This window comes from Trichechus manatus, unplaced genomic scaffold (assembly GCF_000243295.1).
Source record: "Trichechus manatus latirostris isolate Lorelei unplaced genomic scaffold, TriManLat1.0 scaffold00042, whole genome shotgun sequence".
NCBI lineage: Eukaryota > Metazoa > Chordata > Mammalia > Sirenia > Trichechidae > Trichechus > Trichechus manatus.
Window position 1 is genome coordinate 12687695 of NW_004443978.1, and position 27482 is coordinate 12715176.

General features: G+C 44.1%; 1 protein-coding gene across 3 annotated transcripts in view; it reads left to right on the top strand.

Annotated features, from left to right (window-relative positions):
* Positions 1-27482, top strand: part of KIF16B (kinesin family member 16B) — a 447597-nt gene that overhangs the window by 410440 nt on the left and 9675 nt on the right. The window contains exons 26-27 of one of the 3 annotated variants that reach the window (XM_023731420.1): positions 12527-12592; positions 12853-13071. The exons of 1 other annotated variant lie outside the window; for it this stretch is intronic. In XM_023731420.1, coding sequence (XP_023587188.1) covers positions 12527-12550 — 24 coding nt within the window. In that variant the 3' untranslated portion in view covers positions 12551-12592; positions 12853-13071. Of the gene's footprint in view, positions 1-12526; positions 12593-12852; positions 13072-27482 lie in introns of those variants that run through there. One more of the 3 variants, XM_023731418.1, reaches the window with a different exon arrangement.

Genomic DNA, 27482 nt, shown 5'->3' on the forward strand with positions numbered 1-27482 from the left:
AAAGAGGGGAATCACAAAATGCAGATAATTCAGAAAATGTGTTCAAGCATTAAGGTTCATCTTCCTCCTCCATTTAACCAAGGTCCCTAATCTGAGTTGTGCCTCTTCCTTTTCTCTGAGCTGGAAGAGATGTCTTAGAAAAACTAGGAGGCCACCCAGAAGGTCCTGATGCACCATCTTTCTACCCCAGTATTGAAGAGTTATGAACAGTGGGGTGCATATTTTGAAGCTTGGGGGAAATTACTGCTTTCTGAAACCCCCACGAGATCCTAAGGGAAATCACAAGGCAGAAATAGGTTGTGAATCTAAGGTTAAACCTCTCCCATGCAGAAGCTCCTTCCAAGGTCACCTTTGTTCTCCTATGAAGACTATGAAGATGAGGGGAGGAAGAAGCAGCCCCAGCCACTCACAGGGTAGGCATGGGGGAACCTCTGCCCCAGCTTGGGGATCATTTTCCACACCTGCTGGTGGTCCCAGGACTGCAGGTGGGACCAGCAGACACCTTCCATTACCTCCATATCAGCTGATGAGTGGTGGGAGGGTGGGGAGAAGGAAGGATCTAATTGAGCGGGACCAACCACCACCAAGGGCTGTGGGGGCCTGCAGCAAGGAAAATCAAAGAGCTGGTATTCTCCCAGAGTCTCTGGGAGGTACAAACGTTTAAGTGCTCAGCTGATAACCAAAAGGTTAGAGGTTCAAGTTCACCCAGAGGCAGCTCAGAAGAAAGGCCTGGTGATTTACTTCTGAAAAATCAGCAATGGAAAACCCTACGGAGCATAGTTCTACTCTGACACGCATGGGATCTCTGTGAGTCAGTGTCCACTAGGTGGCAACTGGTTAGTCCTCTCCCAGGCTCACCCTTAGGCAACAAGCCCTGCCCTCAAGGTGTGTCTTTCCCAGTGACAAGTCGTCCTGCTGAGGAAAGCCTAAATGTCTTCCTGTTCTCTCTATAGAAGATATTACATTGTTGTCTTATACAGAGGTGATCAAAGAAAATGCAGCAAAAGAAAGTAGGATAAAGTATTCTAGAACTAGGTCAAACAATAAATTATAATTATTATTTAATATAATTACTATAAGATTCCATTTATATGACAATCTTGGAAAGGCAAATCTATATGGACAGGGGCTGACGGGGAGGAAAGAAAGGGGTGTCTACAAAGGGGCAGCGTGAGGGATGGTTTCTATCTTGATGTTTTGATTGTGAGGGCAGTTACAAAACGGTCGGCGTTTGCGAAAACTCACACAACTGTAACCTGAAAAGGGTGACTTCTACTGCGTGTAAGTTATGCCTCATGCGCATTCAGTAATTAATTCTGTAAAATAAAGCCTGTTGACCGACCGCCTCTATTCCAGCCACACTTATTTCTTTTTCCACTGTATTCGAAACAGCCAGCACAGTCCTGTGGGAAAAAAGCAAAAAGAAGACTTTCAGCTTCCAAACTCACTTGTGAACTCAGACCCCCAGGGCCTGATTAAGATGGGGACACAGGTTGGTTTGCAAATCTGTCTCCTGCTACCTGGTGAGCACCCAGACGATAGGGGCTGCTGCACTCCTCATTCATCTCTGTATCCCTTCCACCCAGTACAGTGCCCAGCATACAGTGGGTGGTCAATAAATGCAGGTGGAATAGATGACCAGGAAGGTGGCTCACCCAACCACGCCAGCTCCTGAACTCTCCACGCTCTCCTCACCACATTCCTCTCTCTCCTACCCCCTCTTTCCCTCTCCCATCCTGCCCTCTCCCCAGCCCCTCCCTGTGAGTTTCCACCATCTCAAGGACGGCATAATTCTTACAGGAAGAAGATTCAGAGGCATCTCTTCCCAGTCAGTCCTACGGGTCTCTAGGAAGGCTTCCCAGCAGTGGGGATGTGGTAACTTGTCCTGGAAACACCAGAAGGGACTCACCAGCAAAGTGACAGGGGGCTCTCTGGCACTTTGAGGCACATGAGTGCAGGAGTGGAGACGGTAGTGGCTTGGTGTGTGAGGGAACAGCAAGTGGCCCAGTGTGGGGTGGCTGTGTGCAGGGAAGGTAAAAGCTTAGGTTGTTAGGGCCAAGTTAGAAAAGCCTCCAGTGCCAATATTAGGGGGTTAGACTCCAACTTGACCTCACCTGGAAATGCCATGACATTTAATACACTGCCTGGTAGCATCTGTTTTCCTGTCTGACTCTCTCTTTGGTGGTAATTTCTGAGAGGGCAGGACCCCACTCTTCTTGTTTACTGTTGGTCCCACAAGTTCAGTAGTTACTACATTAAATTGAAGTATGTGTGGTGGAGTGGATAGTGATGACTGAATTAACCTTCTAGAAAGTTCCCTCCGGTTGCCCCCTGGAAAAAAGATTGGAGGGGCCAAAGTGGAGAAGAGAGAATTGTTAGGGACCTTAACTGTAGCCTCTACAAGGATAGGAAGACAGGGTGGACATCCACAGATCTGAGGGGATAGTCAAATGTGACTCCACAACAAAATTGAAGAGAAAGATCCCTCCCTTCTGAAACTGTGATGTGGCCTAAGTCCCTGGGCCAGTCAGCATTCTGGAGAAAAGGAAAGGTCAAGGGTTGGAGTGACCGACCTTGCTTGCTTCAGCATGAACAGACTATAAGTGCTGCCCCAAAACCACATAGGTGGAGAGTTGCTTCCAGGCCCCTAAATGTTGCTTCCAGGCCCCTAAAGATTTATAACTCTTATAAATAAATCTGTGGCTCACAGATATTCCTCACACATGTATCTGTGGGAGACAGAAGAAGAGAGACAGCTGGGCTCCTGGAAAGTGTAGCGTAATTGCAGACAGATGGATCCAACCTGGGAATTGTCATGGAAGAGTGGAGCATGAAATCAGATGTAGAGGGACAGGAGGACATGGTTTGGCAGAGGCTTGGGGAGGTGGTTCTCAGCTAGAGGTTTGTGTGGGATGAGACCTAGGTTTACAAACAGCAAACCACATGTGGGGTAAGAAAAGATAGGCACTGGAGAGCTTTAGTACAAGTTCTTCCCATAGCCCAAGTTCAACTCTTGACCTCGGTCAGGGCCTCTTCTATGAATTCATCATCAAATACTGAACCTGAGTCCATCAGTCCTTCCTTTACTTCCCTTCAGTCTGTCGATGGACTTAGCTTTAGCCAAGCCCATGAAGCCTGCTCCCTCACACTTCTTCCTCTTTCTTCTCTACTCTGTCTCTCCACTGATCCATCAGGGACAGAACTTTAAACCCAGGCCATGTGGTCCCCGAGTATAGAATCAGCTAAGGGTCAGTGAAAATGGGGGAAACCCTCAATAAGATGGATTGACACAATAGCCACAATAATGGACTCAAACATACCAATGATCATGAAGACAGCGTAGGACTGGGCAATGGTTTTTTTTTTTTTAATTTGGACAGAGAGATCTTTATTTTGTACGTGATGTATTTGCCTCAGAATTGTTGTATTTTCCCAAATTCCAGATGCAGCATTTTATATTTCTTCTTAATGTTTGTTTATTCCCTAAACATTATCAAAAAACCCAAACCAAACCTATTGCCATCCAGTAGATTTTGACTCATAGTGGCCCTATAGAACAGAGTAGAACTACCCCGTAGGGTTTCCTAGGCTGTAATCTTTACAGAAGCAGATCGTCAGGTCTTTCTCCCGCGGAGCGGCTGGTGGGTTTGGACTGCCAACCTCTCGGTTAGCAGCCAAATGCTTAACCACTGCACAGGGCAATGTTTTGTTCTGTTTTACTTAAGGTTGCCATGAGTTGGAACCAACTCAGTGGCAACTAACAACAAGGCATCCAGGCCATTGGGGTGGTTTCAGTGACCTAAGAATCATCTCCTTAAGTAGACTGGGTTGAAAGCTGTGTCAGTCAGGATTGATGTTCTTCAATTAGAGCAGCAGAAAAAGTATGAGATATATATAGCCTATGTACATATCATATTATATATATATATTATATATATCTTTTGTATATCATATACAAATATATTCATAAATATTTATTATAATGAATTGGCTTAAACAGTTGTGGAGGCTGGCTAAGCAAGTCTGAAGTCCATAGGGCAGGCAGTAAGAAAGGGAAGACCACCAGCAAGGTAGAACTTTACAGGCGTGGTTGTCCACAGGTCAAATTTATTCTCTCTCTTGGGGAAACCTCAACCCTGCTTTTAAGCCCTTCCAATTGATTCAGTCAGGCCCACCCAAATTATCCAAGACAACTCCCTTACTTAAAGTCAACTGATTAGGGGTTTTCACTGTATCTTCAAAATACCTTCACAGCAACACCCAAGGTAGTGTTTGATTGAATAACTGGGACTGTAGCTTAGCCACGCTGACACATCAAAAAAGCCATCACAGAGGTCTAACTCGAAACTCAGACTTTCCAGGCCACTCAAGATGTCCTCCTTCCACTCCAAACCTGGGAAATTGCTAAGAGGCCTGACTCCTCTGCAGGCCATTAAACGGATGCCTGATGTTCTTCTGAGACCCCAGAATAGGCTCTGATGCCAGGCAGGGGAAGCTGATGGTCTGCAGGCACAGCTTTTCAAGCCTGGATTGAAACAATAGCAGTGTCATCCCAGGGACTCAGCAACAATCACTCTGTTCCCCCACTGAATGATGAGAAACACCGGGTTGCTGTAATAACACTGCTGAGATACCTCAGCTTGCTGTTCCGTTTCTGAGGTCCAGTTGGAACTGTAAAAATTCTCACAGACTCCAGACTTTCTGGAGCCATGGAGGGTGGATGTACCTCTGAAACTATTGCCATGAGATAATCTGTAAACCTTAAACCCAAATATCCCCTGAAGTCTTCTTAAAACCAAACAATAGTTTAGCTTAACTAGTAAAAAAAAGTCTACCTTGAGCATTATGCTCTTTTAAGAACTGTCTATATGAGATCAAATTGACAATAGCAACTCAAAAGACTAGATAGGAACCTTAGGGGGCAGTGAGTTTATGTTAATGAGGGAGGAACAACTCAGAAAAGGAGGGTGATAGTTGTACAACTTGAAAAACATAATCAATATCACTAAACTATACATGTAGAAACTGTCGAATTGGTGTATGTTTTGCTGTGTATCATCTCAACAACAAAATAAATAAAATTAAAAAAATTTAAGTATATACTTTATAGAGCAATAAGTAGAGCTAAGCTAAAAAAAAAAAAAGACTACATGATTGGTGGGATCTTTAGGCTTTAAGACGTTGCCTACAGGGAGCCAAGTCACCCAGCACATTCCCCTGAGTGAGCTTTCCAAACTAGCACTTGAGATATTCCATAGGGTGCACTGTGAGTCCAGCAACTCTCCCTAAGGATGAGCCGGAGACAATGGAGCACACAGGAGAATCCAGACTAGCTGGGCCTGAATGAGTTAGGGATATGGGTATGGAGATGGTGTGTGGCCAGAGGAGACAACATAAACAACATAAAATTGGGGGAAAAATTACAAAATGTATAACAAAGAATTAATGACAATATATACAGAGCTCTTTCAAATTAATAAAAGGGACAATTCATTTTTTAGATAGCTTTTTAAGTCGCCCCGATTTTTACAATGGCAAAGAATATGAACATGCAATTACATCAACAAAAGAAATCTCCAATAAACATGCAAACAGATGTTCCACTTTGCTAGCAATTAAAAAGTAAAATTAAATGATCAGTCGGCTACCAATTTATACACCTCAGACTGATAGAAGTGTACCCTAATAGTGAAAGCATGGATGAACAGACACTCTGACTCACTGCTGGTAAGAATGTTACTGGTACAAGCTCTCTGGGGACAGTATTCATCAAACACCTTTAAAACTTGGATATGCTTTGACTTTTCCATAGATTGCAAAGATGGCCAGAACAATTCCTCCATCCTATATGCCCTGTTGCAATATGATTTTCCATTCTTCTTATCAGAAATCTGGGCCCACCTGGAGACTTGCTTTGACCAGTAGAGTGCAACAGAAGTCAAGTGTGTGACTTCTGAGGCTAGACCTTAAGAGGTATGGCAGTTTCCTCTTTTACCATCTTGGAGCCCTGAGCCACCATGTAAAGAAGTCTGGCTACCTGACTGGAGAGACCACTTGGACACTTGCACCCGTATTTTGTGGGGCTGTTCATAGCAGGCATGTTCACCCTCTCACCTGTGAAATGGGGAGAACTCCCAAGTCTGTTTGATAGTTCAGTAAGATAGTTCATAACAGGAACCTGACCCACTTCTGGACACAGGCCTTGTTTCAGCTGGCGTTGCTCTCTTCCCACTTCCTGCTGGCTGTTTCCCTTCAGGTGCCTGGTCAGCATCAATGTTTGGTTGTCCCTGCCCTTTCCCTAGAAGCCAAGATTGTGTCTTTCTTTGCCTTTTCTCCTGCCCAAACCTGAAATAATCAGCATAGATGACTGGGCTTGTTTTGTTTCATACAACTTTATGACTTCCTCTGTGTAAAATATGCCATTTTAAATTTTAAGGAATTAAAAAATCAGAAGTAGGTTTTTGGCCAGGACCGGGGCAGCCCCTGCTGACTGCTGCCATCTCTGTGACTGCCTCACCATGGCCGTGTGTATCAGGGGCCTGAAGCTAACGAAGCCATTGCTCACGTAATGAATCTGTGTCTAAAACTGGAGCTCAGGAGGCTGAAATATGCCACGTCTTTCTCCCATAGTGCGGCTGGTGGGTTCCAACTGCCAACCTTTAGGTTAGCAGCCAAGCAGGGCTCCTTTCTAATTTAACCTAATCGCTACTTAACAACTCACCCCAGTTTATAATGCTGTTTAATGAGCCAAAGTATTTGGGGGGAAGGGATAGGAATGACACCTCCCCAGTCTCATGTTCCATTTGAGTCTTTGGAGCAGGCATTTGGGAGGAGTCCCTGGAGGCATGGAAAATCATCAAAATTAGTTCTCGCTCATACTGAAAAACAAGACTTTTTAGAGAGAAGTCCGTAGGAGAATAACGGTAATAACAGAAACTCTTTTGAGTTCCTCTGGAAATAGGAAGCCAGAACTCAGATGCAGAAAAGCCCCTCAAGTCGAACAAGAAGACCCTGGAGCCCACACTAAGGAGGGATTTGCAGAAGCAGGGTGGGCTTGGACTCCTGTGAGCTGCCCTTTGGCTTCAGTGTAAAATTGATTTTTAACAAATACTTACTGAGCACCTGCTCTATGCCAGGTACTCTTCTGGATAGCAGGTGGCAGGGAACACAGCCAACAGCTCTGCCTTTGTTCCTAGTAGCAAGAAGAGCCACAAGCATCTGACCATATAGATTTTGTGATGGTCAGCCAGGTAAGGACTTCTGCTTGCTATGAATGTCTTTTGTCCCCATTTCTCATTGTCTTGGGTGCCAGATCTGTCCATTTGTGTCTTTTACCAGTTGTGCTGGAGATAGTCAACTGTCCATCAAAATTTGCTCCCCATTTCTATGGTAATAGAGTTGTAGCTGGAAGGTGGCTGCCCACCCCGGCTCTTTATATCCCAGCACTCCACGAGATGGTCTTGGAACTACTTCTTATCAGCAGAATATGAGTAGAAGTGATGTGAATAATTTCAAGGCCAATTATTTTCAGAAGTGGACGTGCCTGCTTCATGCTTTCCTTTCTTTCCGCGGGTGACTATAGACCACAACAAGGGCGTAGATGGTCATGGAGAGGGATGTGCATTCTTGAATCACCACATAGTGGAGCCATCTGCCCCCAGACAGTTAATGGGCAAGAAACATATCTACTGTATTTGATCTGTTGCATTTTGGGGTATATTTAGTACATCCATTTAGCCTGGATTAACTAGTACACATTTCTCATTTCCTATTTTATAGGGCATCTCAATATTTCCCTTCCAAGTTATAATTTTTAACTATCAGGAATCCTTTGTCTTTTAACCTAGTTATCCTAATCTCTTCTAATTCTTTCTGCCTTTTATGTATGTTTCTACTCCTCTTGGAATATATTTACAGTTGAGCATGTTTATATGTTTAAGAGCTTATTTTTCTCTTTACAAATTCTGACACCCACAATTTTATATTCCATTACAGGGTATCCATAGATCACTTCGTTTTAGTTACAAACATCAGGATAAAAACTCCTCTAAGAAAAGTCAGACAGTGGAGAGGAAATGAAAAGACCTTGTTTCTTGCATCTTCCCCTTAGAATTGCACATAATTGGTCCTATCCTACCATATTTATTGCACTGATTTTTGTCTTGTAACCTCCCCCCTTCCACCCACCCATCTTTATACCCAGTTTTCTGGATTTCTCTGTAATTTTCCTTTAAAAAGAAGCCTTCACATATGTCATGGATTGAACTGTATCCCCCCAAAATATGTGTCAACTTGGCTAGGTCATGATTCCCAGTATTGTATGATCGTGTACCATTTTGTAATCTGAAGTGATTTCCTTATGTGTTGTAAACTCTATCACTATGATGTAATAAGATGGATTAGCAGCAGTGATACTGATGAGGTCTACAAGATTGGATAGTGTCTTAAGCCAATCTTTTTTGAGATATAAAGGAGAGAGGCAAGCAGAGACACATGGGAACCTCATACCACCAAGAAAGCAGTGCTGGGAGCAGAGTGTGCCCTTTGGACCTGAGGTTCCTTGCAGAGAAGCTCCCAGACCAAGGGAAGATTGATGACATGGACCTTCCTCCAGAGCCGACAGAGAAAGCCTTCCCGTGGAGCTGATGCCCTGAATTTGGACTTGTAGCCTACTAGACGATGAGAGAATAAATTTCTCTTTGTTAAAGCCATCCACTTGTGGTATTTCTGTTAGAGCAGCACAAGATGAGTAAGACAACATATTAGACTAATTCTGTGATTACATTTTTTACACTTTATAAAGGACTTTCCATTAATTTCCTACCTCTTCTTGTGAATTGATTTCCTCTTGACACAGTTTCAGAAACACACATTTGCTCACTCTGGGACTCACATTTGAATGCGCTGCTCTTTTCCTCATCCTTGGACTGATTTAGTAAAAGCCTTGCATGCCTCTTTCCTTTGCTATTTTCAAACTTTGGTCTCTGTAACACAAATTTGGAGAGAATTTTCTTAATGAAGCCTCGAGAACTGGCATTTAACTTCCTCATTCTTATATTTGTTAACTATGGAGTATTAATTACAGAGACTATTCTCATCACCTGATGTTCACAGAGTCCCATGTGTGAGTAGAAAGAACTCAGCATGGGACTAGAACAGAGTAGGTGTTCGGTAAATGATAGTTTCTTTCCTTTTCCCATCATTTCACCACAGAGCATTACAGACTACCCCTGGCTCCAGCCTGCCTGTGGGGTCTGCCCACATCCTTTCCTGAGATCTGTGCATCAGACCATACTGGTCACTGGCACCCCTTGTGTTTAGCACCAGGGAAAGTAAGAATCAGAAGCACATGACCCCACATTTGGGAAGCATTACTCTGCCTGACTCCCCTCTCAACACTGCCTCCCACATGGGGATTTCCCATTCTAGAGTGGGTGCTGCGGTGTTCCACATGGGCACTTCCTGTTCTGGAGTGGATGCCGTGGGGCTCCTCCCAAATCTCTGCTTCAGGAGAAGGCACTTGTTTCCCTAGATGCTGAGAACGTTGCCTCGTGATGACTCTCAGCAGAGTCACTCCCTGCACTTGGCTGAAAGGAGCCTCTGGCCCCATAATTAGGACACTTCTCTAGGGCAACTCCCATGTAATGACTGGCCAATGCAGGAGGTACAAGGGCTGGCCCCTCACCTCAGTCCAGGGTCACTTTGAAGGGCCACCCCAGCCCCAGAGCTCTTTGTGGGATGGCGGGCTGAGTCTGCTGTTGCAGCTACATAGCAGCTGGACTCCTCCCTCTGCCAAGTCTAGGTTCCATCACTCCCTCCCTGATCTTCTTCCAAGAGCTCTGTGCAAAATTTCCACCTGCACCTAATTTCTGTCTAAGAGGCTGTTTCCAAGTGCACCTAGGACTCTATAACTCTCAGAGATTGAGTCGTTCTAGAAAACTGTACTTTTGTGTCAGGTAATTGTGTGGTGAACATCAGATGTTTTCACTGGCCCAGCATCCTTCTTCTGGTATCCGCCTTCTGATTTTCCTTTGGGTATCCATATCACCCCTCTTCTCAGCCCATGTTGCAATGGAGATGACCCCTGTCCAGCCTCACATGTGGGCATATGACCTAGTCTGGCCAATCAGACTGCTACATAGCCCTGGTCACGGTGATTGTTTCAGGGATGGCAAATGACCCAAGCTGAGCCCTTCCCAGGACTTATGCTGAAGCTATCAGGACAAAAATGATTGGATGAAAGTAAATTTCAGAGGAAAATGGTGAAAAGATAGAGATTCTCAACGACATCATTTAACCACCCGAATCCTGCTCTTTCTGAACTCAGATCAACTCTGAAATTTTCACTTGGACAGATAATAAATTTCCTTGGTCGCTAAAGCTAATCCGAGCTGGGTTTCTCTTATTTGAGACCAAGAGTCCTAGCCAATACAGAGTTTACCTTTTAATTGCTTTCAATTAATAATAATAGCAACAGTAATAAACATTTGGGGTTAGAAGGTTTTTTTTTAAATGTATCCGTCTTTGCTTCTTAAATGGAGTCCCAGAACATGACTTTTTCCTGGGTGACTCAGGGACACTTCTTGTTATGCTGGCTGACACTTTCCACTGATGCCCACAGGGCTTACTGAGGGGTTTTGCATCTGTATTAAAAAGACTCCACGGATAGGACCCCTTGAGTTCTCATGCCGTATTATCTTGATTAGAAAATCTTTTCCATTGCTGCCAGGCTGCTGTTTGATGCCATTTCTGTCCGCTATCACTGTGATTGCTTCCAGCAGCCCCCATCTCCTCCTCTTTCGTTGCTGCTTTGACTTATAGTCTGATCTCTGAGCTCATTCGAATTGCGTGTAAAGTAGTGAACATAGGTTTTGAGCAAATGCCTGACAGGCTCTCCTGTGTCTTAAGTGCGCATGTTTTTGATATGTGGACTTTGAATGTAAAATGTGTCCATTCAATCGTGCTTTATGATTTTTATACTTGTCGTTAAATACACTTTTGATTAGCAAACATGTGGGCTAGGAGCCCTCCATATAGGCAAGAAGTGATATTCATTCATGCAACCAGAAAACTTGGCTCTATTTCTAAGTCTGTCTTTAAGTCAGATTTGTAGGTAAGTCAGAATGGGTATATACAGTTCTTATTTAGCATCTGTTAGTCAAATATTTGTCTTGTTGTTGGGTGCTGTTGAGTTGGTTCCGACTCATAGCGACCCTATAGTATATATTTTACCTTTCTGTGCATATAAAACACTTAGGAAACACTTCCAAACTATGCAGTGTTTTCATGAGCATCACAAAATAATGCAGGCATTTGTTACTACAAAACACTGTATTCAATTCAAATTTTTAATATACTAGGCTTTATGGCAGTCCACTCTTAAGTACTAGTTGTCTGTAAGTCGGACGTTCATAACCTGGGGACTGCCTGTAACTGAAAACAGCTGCCATTGAGTTGATTCAGACTCATGGCAACATCATGTGTGTCAGAGTAGAACTATGCTTCATAGGATTTCCAATGGCTGATTTTTCAGAAGTAGATCACCAGGGCTTTCTTCCAAGGCATCTCTGGGTGGACTTGAACCTCCAGCCTCTCAGTGAGCAGCCAAGCATGCTAATAATTTGCACCATCCAGGGACTCCATTCCACACACAACAGTAGCTTTTTGGAGTCAAGAAAATTAGAATAAAGTGGAGAGCACATAGACCCATATATACACTTATAGTTGCCACAGACTCAAACTAGCATTTATGCAAGTGATCCCCCCACTTTAAAAATGGCATGGGGGCAGTGTCCAACCTCCTCTAACTTCGCGAGGGGGAAGGAGAATCAAGATCAACAGCCTAAGGCTGACTTCTATGAGGCGGAGGTCAGACTGTCCCTCCCACGGCACTGTCTACTTCTCTGCTGGGTTCAATAATTCATTGCAAAGGCCACACAGAATTCACAGATCATAATCATGATTATGAGGTTTATTATGGAAATAACAGGTTACAAGTCAGGCTCAAGAACACCCAAAGATACAGTTCTTCCATCAGGACAGCCTCTTCCCAGCCGTGCTCACAGGCATGCCTCTCCTTGGCCCTCAGTCTCTGCCCAAAGCATTCAGCTTTCTCACTCCGTGGGCCGGGTAGCCCACTGTGTCATCTCCTGTGAGTCTCTCCTACGAGTGTCTCCTACTGGTCTCTCCTTCCTTGGTGGTGGTGGGCTCTTCTCTCTTCCACCTCTGGCATGGCTCATTCCAAGCCCAGTGGGGTGGCAAAACTGACCAATCTCCTTGCTGGGCTACAATTACCCTATCACACAGTCCTGCCCAATCACTTGGGTGGGAGTTACAAGACCATGGCTAGGAAGGCCACACAAAAGTGATCCACCACACTGCAGGTGTATATTGTGCTATCTTAGTCATTAATCTTTCCGGGTAATCTGTACACAAATATGTCCAGAGATTAAAGTGGAACTCCTAACATTACTTTGATATCTCTACTTGATTCTAATTGTTTGTTTGTCTCATGAATTTATCTTAGAGTAGCCAGGATATGATGCCCTGACTCCTCACGCCAGCACCAAGGACAGAATCTGGAAACCTATGAGTGAGTAGAAGCGTACTGAGTGGGGAAGGAGAACTTTGCTGTAGAGCAAAAAGCAGACACAGAAAGCAAGAAGATGTTTCCAAGAAGCAAGGAAATCTGATAGCTCCAGATAGTAAAAATCTTCAATTAGTATGAAAATAGCATCCATTATTTTTGCACAAAGAGAACTTCTTTTGCCAATCACTTCAGCTCCTCTTTATCACTTTTGCATGTGTTTATTTTGACAGTTTTTTATTTATTCTTTTTTTTTTTTTCCACAGTGGTATATCAGAAATATGGCCCCATCTGGAGACAGTGTACAATGTGATGCTTTTCATGGCCCTTCCAATCAAGAGTAACTACAGCTGTCGGGGGAGCACTGAAAAAATGTCAATTAGCTATAAAAGTTCCACAAACAAGCATTATGTCTTCCTCTTACGAGTCCCCAGGTGCAGCTCAAAATTGAGCAATAATGTCCACAGTTAAAAATGACTGTTGGGGGCCCCAGCACTCTCTTTTCCCATTAATAATTGCCCAGCAATGGAGCTGGAGTCGCTGCATGTGTATGGGGGAGCCCAGGCTGCTGGAGGTCGCTGTGTTAAAAATAACCACAGCTCACATCACATATGATGTGATACCATATGCCCCAGTTAACCCTTCTGGGACTCAGGACTTGAGCCAATCTCATGCAATCCTCCAGCCCCTTGGTTACTCTCTGAGCTCTCTCAGTGCCACCTGGCTGTTTCCTGTTCAAGTCTGACCACCATCCTGGGCTCCCTCTGGCTCTGAGGAGGACTTGGAGAGCAGTTGGCCTCATGGCATCGCTCTTCATGATTGTCCAGGACCCAACGCATGTGACCTTTATTTCCAGACAAGCGCTCTGTCCTCTAGGCTACAAAGGAAGTCTCTTTTTCCCCTGAGTGAGACTAGACACATGAGCCCAATAGATGTGACCTGTTGTGACATGTGAAGCCTAATAAAACCTTATTTACAAAAACAGGCAGCTGGCCTGAGTTTGCCAGTTTGATTTTTTGAAATATTGCCTTAAAATGTTATTTATCTTGATTATTGAAGTTTTCGGTGTCTCCTTGAATCTTGTGCCTGAAGAAGGTGCCTCATCCTCCTCACCCTAGTCCCAGCCCTTCACTTCAGAGGAAGTGAGTGTGGGTCCTTCCATAAGGTCTCAGCTGTCCGTTCTGGGGAAATGACTCTCATGTTTAGTGGGGTTCAGGAAGGATCCAGCTGTGCCCTGCATGGAGATGCTTCTGGAAAGAACAGGCATATAGCCTTGGTTCCAATTCATGCTTCACAGTCGTACGACCTTAAGCAAATCATCTAACTTCTCTGAGCCCCAGGTGTCTTATCTGCAAAGCAGAAAGTAATACCCACCTCAGAGTATGACCCTGGAGATTAAATGAGATAATGTATGTAAAGTGGCTGGTAGCTGTTTATTGAATCACACATAATAACCGTTCAACAAATGTTTGCAAAGTGAAGAATCAATGCACAAAATATTTACTTGAAGAACCCAAAACCCATTGCCATCAAGTGGATTCTGACTCATAGAGACCCAGTAGGACAGAGTAGAACTCCCCCGTAGGATTTCCAAGGCTATAATCTTTATAGAAACAGACTGTCACATTTTTCTCCTGAGGAGTGGCTGGTGGGTTCAAACCACCGACCTTTTGGTTAGCAGCCAAGCGTTTAACTACTGCGCCACCAGGGCTCCTTATTTGAAAGACAGTGGGTTTAAGATCATCAGATTGTCTTCTGACCAGCTGGATCTTCTTTGCTGTTTCACTTTCTACATCAAATTATGGTGATGTTTGCACATGTTTAGGTTCTGTGTTAGACCCAAGGTTAGGATTAAGGTATGAATCGTTTCTGTATCCCCCATTGGGCTTTTGCACATAGGAAGTATCCAATAAATATTTGCTGAATGAGTGGAAAAAAAGATTATTAATGAAAAATTGTATGAATGGATGTCGAATCAGGGAGGTGTGGGTAGAAACAGTGACCCCACTGTATAGGTGACCTGAGCCCTTCCACTGTCAGCTACTAGGTTATCAGCAGGGTGGGGCTTGAGGAAGATAAATCTAGAGGCTACCAAGCTGCTGTGAACCCAGTGATTCCTCAGTAGGCAGACTGAGAGAAATGGGAGGATCAGGCATATGTGGAGTTCATTGCCTGAGCCCCTGTCCCTTGTTCTCTAGTGGGGTGGGAATTGGGGTAAGCAAAGAAAAGAGAATTTAGTGCTTTCTAGAGATCGGTGCTATGTTTCCACAGGTGGCTCAAGGAAATTGAAATAATTCATAACTGTACAAAAGTCAGAAAGTTCTGGGTCACTGGGGAAAGACTATATTGGGGTTCCTTGGATAAAAGGCATCAAGAGAAAATCTTATAAAATTGGTTACCATGTAATTTATCATTCGATGCTATTCATAATTATACTGGGATAAAAAATGTAAATCCAGGCCTGCCTGGGCAAAGCAGGACATGTGCTCACCTCACTTTTAAGGCAATCCTGCAAAGAACATCGTGCTCAGAGTTGTGAAGAATAAAGATGGCAGACATCATCCATGCCTCTGCCTGGTGGGTGGCACTGACTTGTTGTGTGAGGCCCTTTGCAGACACTTCTGCCTCTTGGCCTGCTTTCTAGGGATAGAACAATAGTGCCTCCCTGTGCCTGCAGCGCCCTGTCTTCAGGCAGAAGCCTGGCCAACCCAGAGAGCTGTGCAGCTGACCAATTGCAATTAGCTGGCTCTCCCAAGGCATCTGGGCTCTCTGTGTGAAAGAGTGATATATTGCAGAAGTCTGGAAAATGGAATCTGAAGTAGAGAGGGCAGGAAGGGAAGAATGCCAAAGAACTGAACAGTGTGGGTTGCTGAATAGTTCTTTAGATAAATTACTGGTGTTAGCGTAGGAAAGAATCAAAAGCGCAGAGTAAGCCGCTCATTTATTAATTCAGTCAAATTTATATCTCTAGCTCAGTCTTCTCCCATGGATTCCAGACTCAATATCCCACTGCCTCCTCAAAATGTCCTCTAATGGAAATAACAAACTCATCATGTGCAAACAGGACCTCCTGACCTCCCCACAATCCTGCTCCATCCACTGTCCTCAACACTTCGGTTAATAGCAAGTCCTCCCTCTCAGCTGCTCAAACCAAAAATCCTGGTGTTATTCTTGATTCCTCAAAACTTCTTTGCTCACACATCACGTCTACTCTGTTAGAAAATATGACTGAGAATATATCTGGAGTCTGACTACTTCTCACCACCTCCACTGCCGTGCTCTGTCAAAACTCTTACTCTGCCCTGCAAAACCCTATGCAAAATCCATACACACATACACCCCTCGCATTACCAGTTTGATCTCTCCCTTGTTCATGCTGCTACAGCCACTCTGGCCTCCTTGCTGTTCCTCAAAAACCAGGCACACCCCTACCTCAGGGCCTTTGCACTGTCTTTTTCCTGTGTCTGGTACACTCTTCCCCCAGATCCCTCACTACCTTCAAGACTTGGCTCAAATGTCAGCTTCTATTAAAACAGCTACTCCTCATTCCCTTTTCTTGCTTTATTCTTCTTAGTAGCATGTATTAACTTCTCATACACTCTTTTATTTATTATTTTCTGATTATTGTTTGTCTTCTCCAAGTGGAATGTAAGATCTGTGAAAGCAGAATTTTTATGCTTTGTCCCAGCTGTGACCTCAGAGCTTCAAGTATCTGGCAAAAAGGAAGGAATGAATTCTACATCTATCTACTAAGTGTCTCCTAGGTGTCAGGTGTATACTAGGTGTATCAAGAGGATCACAGCAAAATCTTTCCCCGCAAAGTGACCCTGATTCAGTGCAATGGAGGCACAAACCACCCCAGTGCGATGTTGTCAGGGATACACAGTGGTGGTGAGGATCCAGTCCCGTGGAGCTATTATCTTACCACATGGTCAAGTGGAATTAAAGCAAGCGGTGTTTCTCTGGAGCAGGCAATGCTGGGGCTGGGTCTTGGCAGGTGAGTGGAACCTTACCAGACAGGGAAGCAGGCAGCAGAGCTGTCCCTCAGAGTCAGTGTGTCTTCATTCCACATACTGATTCAGGCTTAGTCCCAGGGAAAGATGAACACAGAATTATGTGCGACCACCATGTTGCCCAGACAGCACATCCTTCTTGAGACAGATCGCAGCCCAGAAAACTCGAGTCACTGAAGTGATCCACTCTGCTTATATTAGTGAAATGAAAAGCCGTTTCCCTTGAGATCATCCTGGACAGGTGACCTCATGGCAATACAGTCCCCGAACTGTGAAACATCCTCTGGGATTCAGCACTGGGTTGCCTTAGTGTTGGTTTTCCACATAAAGCCTTTTTAGAACATAGCGTGGCCCGGTATTTCCAATTTCCTCTGGACTCTCAGGAAGCTTTGGTTTGAAAAAAAGAGGCTTTGGTTTGTGATTTCCTAGGATAATCTTCTATAAGTCAAAGAATTGCCTGTGGTGGAACTGCTTTGGCTGAGTGTAGATGCCTCAGGGGAATGAAAGGACCACTAGATGCGTGGTACTTCTGTGATTCAACTGAGCAAGCAAGCACTGGGAAGGTGATGCCCGTGGGGGGTCTCTGTGACCACAGCATTGTTCCAAATGCCACCATTGCCTTCTGGAGTGAGTCTGACAGTTCTGGTGGTAGAGAGACTATACCTTTAACTGTTTTTTTTGTAACAAATCACCCCTGTACTTAGTGGCCTAAAACAACCACAGCTTATCATCTCCCACAATTCTTGGAGTTCACTGGATTGATCCTCTGCCAATTTTGTCTGGGCCCACTCAAGACTGCATTCAGCTAGAGGATGGAAGGTCGCGGTTCCTCACCTGTATGATAGTTGGTGCTGTTGGCTAGGACACCTTACTGTTCCTTCATATGATTTCTAGTGTTCTAATAGACACTAGTCCTTTTTGGAGGTCAGGGAAACATTCCAACAGGATGACGGTGGAAGCTGCAAGGCCCCTTGACGCCTACGCTCAGGGGCTCATATAGTTTTACTGACCAATAGAACGTAGTTACAAGGCCAGCCCACATTCAAAGGGTCAGAAATAGACTCAGCTTCTTGGTGGGAGGAACTTCAAAGAATTTATGGCCATATTTAATCTATCACAGTTTTCCCTCCGGCCACAGTTATTTCTAGTTTGCTAATTTGCAAAAAGGAGCCTTGGTGGCCCAGTGGTTAAGCGAAAATTTGGCAGTTTGAACCCACGAGCCACTCCACAGGAGAAAGATTTGACACTCTGTTTCATAAAGATTACAGCCTTGGAAACCCTATGGGGCGGTTCTACTCTGTCCTATAGGATTGCTATGAGTCGGACTCAGCTAGGCAGGAAGGGATTTTGGTTTTAATATCCAAAATAAATTCACTCCGTCTGAAGACTTCCAAAAGTGTCATCCAATTACAGCATCAGACTCAAAGTCCTGTAACTTGTGATTTGCATCTGGTCTGGATAGAGGATCTCAGGTGTAGCTCCTCTTAATCCAGAAACCTGTGAATTTAAAACACCCAACATACAAGGGGCAGGGCCCAGATAATGCAATAACCACTCCCATTCAAAACGGGAAGGAAAAAAGGCACATCACAATCACTGGCCCCATAGCATTCTGAAATCTAGCCAGGTACGTGTCATCAGAGCTCTCTGCCCTACAGGCAGGGAATATTCCCTGGTTAAGCCCTGGCTCTGCTCCCTGGGAATATTTCCCTAATCAATTGTTCTCCTTAGCTCTTAAATTCTTTTCCTAGGATCTTGTCTCCACAGTCTGCAAGGTCCGCGTTTACAGCTTCCTTAGTCTACTTCCTCTACCTTGGTTCTAGAGTCTCTTTTTGTTTTAAAAGGTTTCTGTTTCTTTTAGTCCAAGCTGCTGCAACTCCTTTAAAAAATGTTTTGGGCTCTCTATGCAACATACTCTATTAAACAAAAGCCACATTCACAATTATATTTGAAATAGGGTTCTCTGCCTGGATGGAGTTTCAGGTGCTGTGGGACAAGGCCCTTAAGACTCTTATAAGCCCTTTTGTCTAGCTGAGAAGGGCTGTTAGACAGCACCTTAATTTTTCAGAGGGTCTTACACTCTCACTCTTCATTTGATTGCTCTGAAGTCATTTTCTTCCTTTGAGAAAGTTTTGCCTGTTGGAAAGACTGGGAATGTTAAAAATAATAATACTAAATAAACAAAAATCTTTATTTTCCAACTCAGCGTGTGTTCAATCCATCATATTTTCTTTAAATTCTGCTTATAAACTTAAGTTCTCTCTCCCTCTTCCTGTAGCTTCTCAAATTCAGCTAGAAAAAGCCAATCAGCACCTTCAACATTCTACCTTGTCATCGCCTTAACCCGATCCGCAGATTGTTTCTGTACATGTTTGTTTTACAACTTACTTCGGGCAAAAGTTGTGCCCATTTTTTCTCAATTATGACTTGGTTTGCCCTTTTTCCAGACTCTGGTAGCAGTTACCACAATGTACATCCAGCTTCCACTGATAGTCTCCTCACTGCTCCTTAGCGTCTGCCCACTGCTGGTCCCCAAACCAAGGCCGCTTGTTCTAGACTTTTGTTGTGTTCTGTGTTTTTACAGCAGTACCCATCTCTAGGTACCAATTCCTGTGTCAGTGAACTATGGCATTATCCCAAAACTTAATGGCATAAAATAACACCAATTGACTCTTTTCACATTGTGTGGGTTGGCAGGGTGATTCTTCTGCTGGTCTCAGCTGGCATCACTCATGTGGCTGCACTCTGCTGGCAGGTTAGTGGGGGCTGGGCTCAGCCAGGATGGCTGGACCTCTCACTCCATGTGGTCTTTCATCCCAGGTTTCTTCACAGCAGGAGTCTTCATGGCATGACAGTCTTGGAGCAGAATTCCCATTGGGCAAGCCTCAAGCATAAACACTTATTAAGCCTGTTTACATCATGTTTACTTGGCCAAAGCTCGTCACATGGGCAAGCTCCAGTGTCAATGTGGGAGGAGAATACACAAGGCTATGGATACTAGGAGGCATGGTTCATGGGGCCATGATGGTAACGGTCTTGTGCACAAGAATACAATGAATAATCAATCAGATCTCCCTAGGCCAGTTCCTCTGTCTCTTTTGAGCTCTCTGCTGACCCTACCTGCAGTCCCTATGTGTGTGTTGACAGTGGGTGCTAGACAACGTGCCCAAGCAGTACCTAGGTATGCATGCACATCCTTAGCCCATTGCCCTCAGAGGAGTTTTTGGGAAGGCAAGCCCTGCTCCCAGCTCTGATTCTGGCCTTGAGTATCTAGCCCAATCCTGTGTACCTGTAGATACTCCTTCCTCCTTTCCCGGCATCACACATAATATTATTTGCACCATAACAATGAATGCCCCCATTGGAGTTTGTCCCAGACATGTATGAGCTCAGCCTCCAACAGGACAGTATCCCTCCATTTTCATACTTGGATAGTCTCTCCAAGAGTATATGTCTCGCTTTTGTGGTAGTCAGCTCTAGGATGACCGCTAATGATCCTGCTCCTGGGATCCATGTCCCTGTGCAGTCCTTTTCCCTTCAGTGTGGGTTGGACTCACTGATTTGCTTCTAGCAAGTAGAATATGGCAGATGTGATGATGGGATGTCACTTCTAGGATTAGGTTCTAAAAAGACTGGGCTCCCATCTTGAGTGATCTCTCAATCTCACACTTGGTCTCTTACTCTGGAAGAATCCAGCTGCCATGTTGTCAGGTAGCTCTGTGAAAAGGTCCACGTCAGTCATCTTGGAAGCTGGTCTTCTGAGGCTGGCCAACAGCCACGTGAACAGGCTCAGAATCTGACCCTCCACCAGTCAAGCCATAGGATGATTGCAGCCTGGTTGACACCTTGATTACAACCTTGTGAGATAGATTGAGCTAGAACCACTCAGCTAAGATACTCCTAGATTCCTGACTCATTAAAAAAAAACAAAACAACCAAACCAGTTCCATCAAGGTGATTCTAACTCATGATGACCCCATGTGTGCCACAGAAGAACCGTGCTCCATAGGGTTTTCAATGGCTTTTTTTTTTTTTTTTGGAGCTAGATTGTCAGACCTTTCTTCTAAGTTACCTCCACGTGAATTTAAATTGCTAATCTTTCGTCATGACCCACAGGAGCTATGAAATTATAAATGTTTGTTTTCAGCTGCTAAGTGTTGGGGTAATTTGTTACACAGCAATACGTAACTAATACACCATCACATCCTCTCTTTCGGTCACAGAATTTGTAAAATGTGCACAGCCCAGGAGCACCCCTGCCCCAAACAGCCAGTACAAGAAAAGCAGAAGCAAGAAAGAGTGAGAGGCGATGGGGAGGGGTGTAGGGAATCTGGAGGATTTCCCTGGTCCCCTCCAGCCACTTGCCCCCACTTTTCCTTCCAGGAATGGTATGGTCTTTCAGAGCAATCAGCCAAGCAGAAAACAGTCTTCTCAGGGTTAAGATTGCAGCAACAAGTAATTCAATACTTCTCTTTTGATTGGATCAGTAGCAAAGGCATTGACTAGTCTCTGTAGCTGAGACAAGGAAAGTTTAGCAGGCATAAATTAAATCTCTTCAGCATCATTGATTTGAACAGCCTGCTCTCTTTTGCTCCAGATGCTCTATACATTTTTGTTGTTGTTCTAGGGTGGGAGGAGAAGCAAAAATGAACTTGTTTTTCTTAGGCAGGAGGACTGATGGCCTCCACCTACCCACCGTGATTACTGCAGCACATATGGTTTAGAGCAACTGAGAAATGTAATGGATCGGCCCGAATTAGCACCTGACTTGGGTGAGCACTGAAGCAGAAATCCTCCCTCCTTTTAACACTTTGGCTCAGTGAGGCAGGCCAAACCCTATAATCATCATTGATTATTTCATTCAGCATGACTCCTGGGAAATCTTGGGTGAAAGCAAATTGAATTGAGTATTTGCTGCCACTCTTGTAAAAGCGGACCCCTTGAGATTAATTTCCGGGATGGTGGCAGCCCAGAAAATGAGAGCCCAGGGTAGTGTGGCCAACAGGGCTGCCTGACATTGGGAGAAGATGTGGTTCTTGTGAGCTGACGCATGTAAAGGGTAGCTTTGGAGCAAAGCACAATCTTTTAACATAGAGGATTAGTCACAGAGGGGAAACTCCTTCATAGATGAGCTCTCCAGGCTGGCATGTTAAAAGGCTGGTTGTTAAGAAGATTAATTAAATAAAGCCCTAGCAACTTATTCCTTTGGGTGTTCTAGGCTCCCTGGGGAGGAGGGGCTTCACAAGGGCTCTTGGAGTAGGATCTCAGGCGTAAAAGGAAATGAAGTCCTTTTGTGGGCTGTGGGTCATTTCAAGGAATTCCTTACCCTTAGGGGACGAAGATGAATAGGCACAACTTGAAAAGGCCAAGGGTTTATTTAATGAGTGGGGAGGACTGGGGGCTGGCAAGTCCTGCTGGAGGCCAAATGGTGTTATTGCTGAGAGTGAACCAGCAGTGCTCACACCTGGCCAGCTTGTTGTTAATTGCCGCAGGGGCCTCATGCACAATGGAAAGAAATACAGTCGGATCGTTTGCCATCCCTATGATTGGGGATAGGACCGTTGTGATCCATAGGGTTGTCATTGGCTGATTTTTGGGAGTTTATTACCACGCCTTTCTTCCTAGTCCATTTTAGTCTGGAAGCTCTACTGAAACCTACCTGTTCAACATCATAGCAACACGCAAGCCTCCACTGACAGATGGATGGTAGTTATGCATGAGGCGCATTGGACAGGAATGATTCCAGGTTTCTGCATGGAAGGTGAGAATTCTACCACTGAACCACCAAGAGCCACCTTTCCATCCCAACTCATGGCAGCCCCAAGTGTGTCAGAGTATAATTGTGCTTCAGAGAGTTTTCAATAGCTGATTTTTCAGTAGATCACCAGGCCTTTCTTCTGAAGTGCCTCTTAGTGGACTTGAACCTCCAACCTTTCAGTTAGCTGTCAGACACATTAACCGTTTGCACCACTCAGGAATTACCTTCCTCAAAAACCTCAAACCTGGCAGAAAGTCTGCCTTTTCTGACCCTGGTAGAGGAGATACCTTAAGGAGAGTAGATGTGAGACCAGGCAATATGGTGCTAACTAGAGAAATCTAATGATGTGAAATCAGCATTTAGGCACCAAGCTGGCAAATCCAGCACATGGGCATCACCAAGTAGTGTCAACAATACCTCCACCTGTGAACTTGGAGAGACATTCTCTGGGAAGATTTTATGGGCAAAAGAGATTGGCACAGCTGTAATAACACTAATGTGTATTATTGACATGTGCCATACACATGCTCTAATGCTAATATTAGCCCTGCAAAAGAGGCATTATTGTTTGTGGTAGACAATGTTGGTGTTCCACACAGATCACCTTGTGTCACTTTGTACCCATTCTGTGTACCACCAAGTGTGGGTGTGCTCTTGCTTCCAATAGCAACACCTGTCGTTATTTTTTATAGACTCGCTCTTGGGCTACTGGAGCTTGCTCTACAGAGCTGAAAGTGCCTCAGAATTTATATTCCTCCTCTTTTCCCACAATCTTTAGCCAAAGACTAATATGTGCAGAAATATGAAAGCCTGGCTCCTTTGGGTAGGACCAACTCTGAGGCATCATTTACACTTCAGAGCTCCCCTGTGGGATTAGGCTGAAGCTACCCTCTGCAGGACTTTTATCTGAGATTACAGTCCTGCTCAGCTTCCTCCATTTTTCTCTGCTGCTTTCCCTACTCAATTTCCAGTGTCCTGGGGAGCACTTCCTTAATAATACAAATTCTCATGTTGGGATCTGCTTCTGGGGAACCTAATTTTAAGACATTATCCCTGAGTTGTAAGTGAGAAAACTAAGTTTATAGTGGGGTGAAATCTCTTGCTTGCCCAAGGTCACACAATATATGGCTAAGCTAGGATTTTCAACCAGTCCTGTATAATTTCAGAATCCATGTTCTTCATACCACCCACAGATCCTGTTTCCCAAATAGGAGGAATTTGAGCACGGAAAAGTTGGAGAAAAACTCATGCTTATTGTTATACTCTAGTTCCCTTTTAGGAGTGTTTCTTGCTTATGTGCCTGACAGTTGGTCAAAGTCACAACAGATGCCTTTGGCAGCAACTTTTGGGAAGAATGCCTTGATTCGTCAGGACTCCTCAGTAGGTGTATTTCATTTTATCTTTGCTAAAATTTGAACCCAATGGACAAGATTGTCTTCCTTGTAGGTGAGTTTGCAGCTTCTCCTATGCCCAAAGTATCTTCTGTGCCAACATGGTGTTGGCATCTGGAATATATCACAGTGAGGGTCAATGCTTGAGTTCATTTCCTTTGAAAGCTGGAGGTTAAACAGCTTATCAGGTTTTAGCTTATCAAGGTTTTTGGCAGGCAGATAACAATGACAGGATCACAAAAGTGGTCAGGCCTAGAGGGGAGGTTAACCTTAGGCGGCTGTAATACAGCTCAAGCACCAGCCTTAGGTGACCAGAAGTTATGGTTGCCTAAAATTGGCAAAGAAAAAAGAGAGATGGAAAAAAAGACAGGCAGTTCTCAAGAAGGGGATTTCTTTAGATTCAGAAAGATTGAGATGGAAATCCTAGCTCTACCATATACTAGACGAGTGGCTTCAGACACATTATGTAACCCTCTAAGTTTCATTTCCTCAACGGCAAAATGGAAACTCTAATTGTCCTTCATTTATAGAGTTTGAAATAAATGAATTAAGTGAAGGGAGCTATGGCTGCTAATCAAAAGGTCAGCGGTTCGAATCCACCAGGCACTCCTTGGAAATTCTATGGGACAGTCCTACTCTGTCCTATAGGTCGCTATGAGTCAGAATTGACTCAGCGGCAACCGGTTTGTTTTTTTTTTGGTGAAGGGCCCAGTGTGAGGTTTGACACATAATAGGTACTCAACAATGACAGCCATAGTTTTGATAAATTCCTTAATGACAGGTAGCTTTTGTTTATGTTAAACAGGAGGGAATAGCCTGGAGATTGTCTACAATATAGCTGGCGTATCAGTGTATACCAGTGCGGATTTGGACTCTAGTAAAGTGTGCCTGCTCACTAAAAAGTTCTTGTTTTGTGCCTACAAGTTGGAGGAGATGAAGGGAAGGCCTGTATTACAGAAGCTCCATTTTCTCATAGAAGCTGTGCCTTCAACAGCCTTGCCAGTGATGACACCACTTAATATGGTGCCCATGACTGTGTATTTTTATATTTTGGAGGGGGCGAGGGGGAAGCTCTGTAACTTTTAGACTTGCAGACAAACAGTGAATGTTTAGGCAGAAATTGCTGGGCTAGGTTGAGCTCTGCTGGTTTGAGTGCCACCCGTCCTCATTCTCAACATGTGTCCAATTGGCCTGTCTCCTAGGTGCCAACAAAGGCCTGCACAACGTTTGGATTCTCTACATGTCTACTTGAAATGTGTCTTAATCACTATTACTGCAATACTGCTATATAACAAACACAAAACATCAGTTGCAACAAATGCTTATTTTCTTGCTAATGTGTCCTTAGGTTAGATGACAGCTCTGCTGCTAGCTGTGGGTTGAGTTCAGGTCTGTTCATATGTCTTCATCCTGGGACTCAGGCCGAAGGTGCAGTAGTTCCCTGAGGCATGCTTTTCTCATAGCAATTACAGGCCAAACCATGAAGCATGTTTAAAGCCTCTGCTTGTGTCACATCTGCTAACATCCCATTGGCCCAAGGAGGTCACTGGGCCAAGCTCAAAATCAAGTAGTGGGGAGATTCCATTTAGTGTAGAGGGATGCTCTGAAACATCACATGACAAAGGGTTGTTGTTGTTAGGTGCCGTAGAGTTGGCCCCCAACTCATGGCTACCCTGTGCACGACAGGATCAGACTGTTGTGATCCATAAGATTCTCATTGGCTGATTTTCAGAAGTAGATTGCTGGGCCTTTCCTCCTAGTCCATATTAGTCTGGAAGCTCTGCTGAAACCTGTTCAGCATCATAGCAACACATAGATGAGTGATGGCTGTGCTTAAGGTGTATTGTCTGGGAATTGAATGCAGGTCTCCTACATGGAAGGCAAGAATTCTACCACTGAACTGCCACTGCCCCTGACAAAGGGTACGGACGTCTAATTCTATAATTAGGAAAGAGATGAAGAGTTGTAACAACAATCCAATCTATCATATAAGAATAATAAGACATCACACTGTACTCAGAACTAAGACCAAAAAGAGAGAGATCAGAGTGTTAACACATGTATAGATTCTCAAAATATTAAGTATGCATCACGATAAAGAAAACAGAAATTACTCCAAAAGACATTCAAAGGTCTCTCTCCTCTACCCCAACTTGCTGATGATTATAAGTAAACAGATAAAATTAAATACACACATGTATATATCATGATAAAATCACCTCATATGCATGTAAAAGCTGACGGATGAATAAGGAAGACCGAAGAAGAATTGACACCTATGAATGGTGGTGTTGGCAAAGAATGTTGAATATATCATGGACTGCCAAAAGAACGAACAAATCCGTCTTGGAAGAAGTACAGCCAGAATGCTCCTTGGAAGCAAGGATGGCAAGACTATGTCTCATATACTTTGGACATGTTATCAGGAAGGATCAGTCCCTGGAGAAGGACATCATGCTTGGTAAAGTAGAAGGTCAGCGAAAAAGAGGAAAACCCTCAATGAGATGGATTGACACAGTGGCTGCTACAATGGGCTCAAGCATAAGAATGATTGTGAGGATGGTGCAGGACCAGGCAGTGTTTTGTTCTGTTGTACATACGATCACTATGAGTGAGAATTGACTCCATGGCATCTAACAACAACAAACGCTACCTCTGGGTAGATAGTCACTAAGCAAACAAACAACAACAACAAAAAATTGCTGTGAAGTCAATTCCGAGTCATAGTGACCCCATATGTTACAGAGTAGAACTGAGCTCCATAGGGTTTTCTTGGCTATAATCATTATGGAAGCAGATTGCCGCACCAGTAGGTGGGTTCGAATTGCCAACCTTTTGGTTACTAGACGAGTGTAAACTGTTCATGCCAAAGTAGTCACTAGATAGTCACCACTTTGGCTAAATTTGGGGAGGGACCCCCCCCCCAGGTTCTTATGTGACTAGAATTTTGGGGTAAAAATCACAATTTCTTGAGCCACTTAGAATTTCTTATGCAGGTTTTTTTTATTTGTTTTTGTCACTTGAATCATCTACAAGTGGCTCTTGTTTGGCTTATAAACAAAGCTTTCCTGTAAAGACAAATCACTCAGTTGCATGCATTTGTGAAAAATAAACCAGTAGAGAACATGTTATCAGGCCCCTGTGCTCTTGTTTAATGAGAATGGGTGTCCCTGGGAGGATCTTGGGTTGACCATGGTATTCCTGAATGTCATAGATTGAATTATGTCCCCCCAAAATGTGTGTCAACTTGGCTAGGCCACGATTCCCAGTACTGTGTGATTGTCCACCATTTTGTCATCTGATATGATTTTCCTATGTGTTGTAAATCCTACCTCTATGATGTTAATGAGGCAGGATTAGAGGCAGTTATGTTAAGATTAGATTGTTTTGAGTCAATCTCTTTTGAGATATAAAAGCTAGAAGCAAGCAGAGAGACGGGGGACAATACACTACCAAGAAAGTAGTGCCAGGAGCAAAGTGCATTCTTTGGACCCAGGGTCCTGGGCTTAGAAACTCCTTGACCAGGGGAAGATTGATGACAAGGACCTTCTTCAGGAGCCAACAGAGAAAGAAAGCCTTCCCTTGGAGCTGGCACCCTGAATTCAGAATTCTAACCTACTAGACTGTGAGAGAATAAGCTTCTGTTTGTTAAAGCCATTCACTAGTAGTATTTCTGTTATAGCAGCACTAGATAACTAAGACACTGAGTAAATAACTGAGCTAGAGTTGTGTTG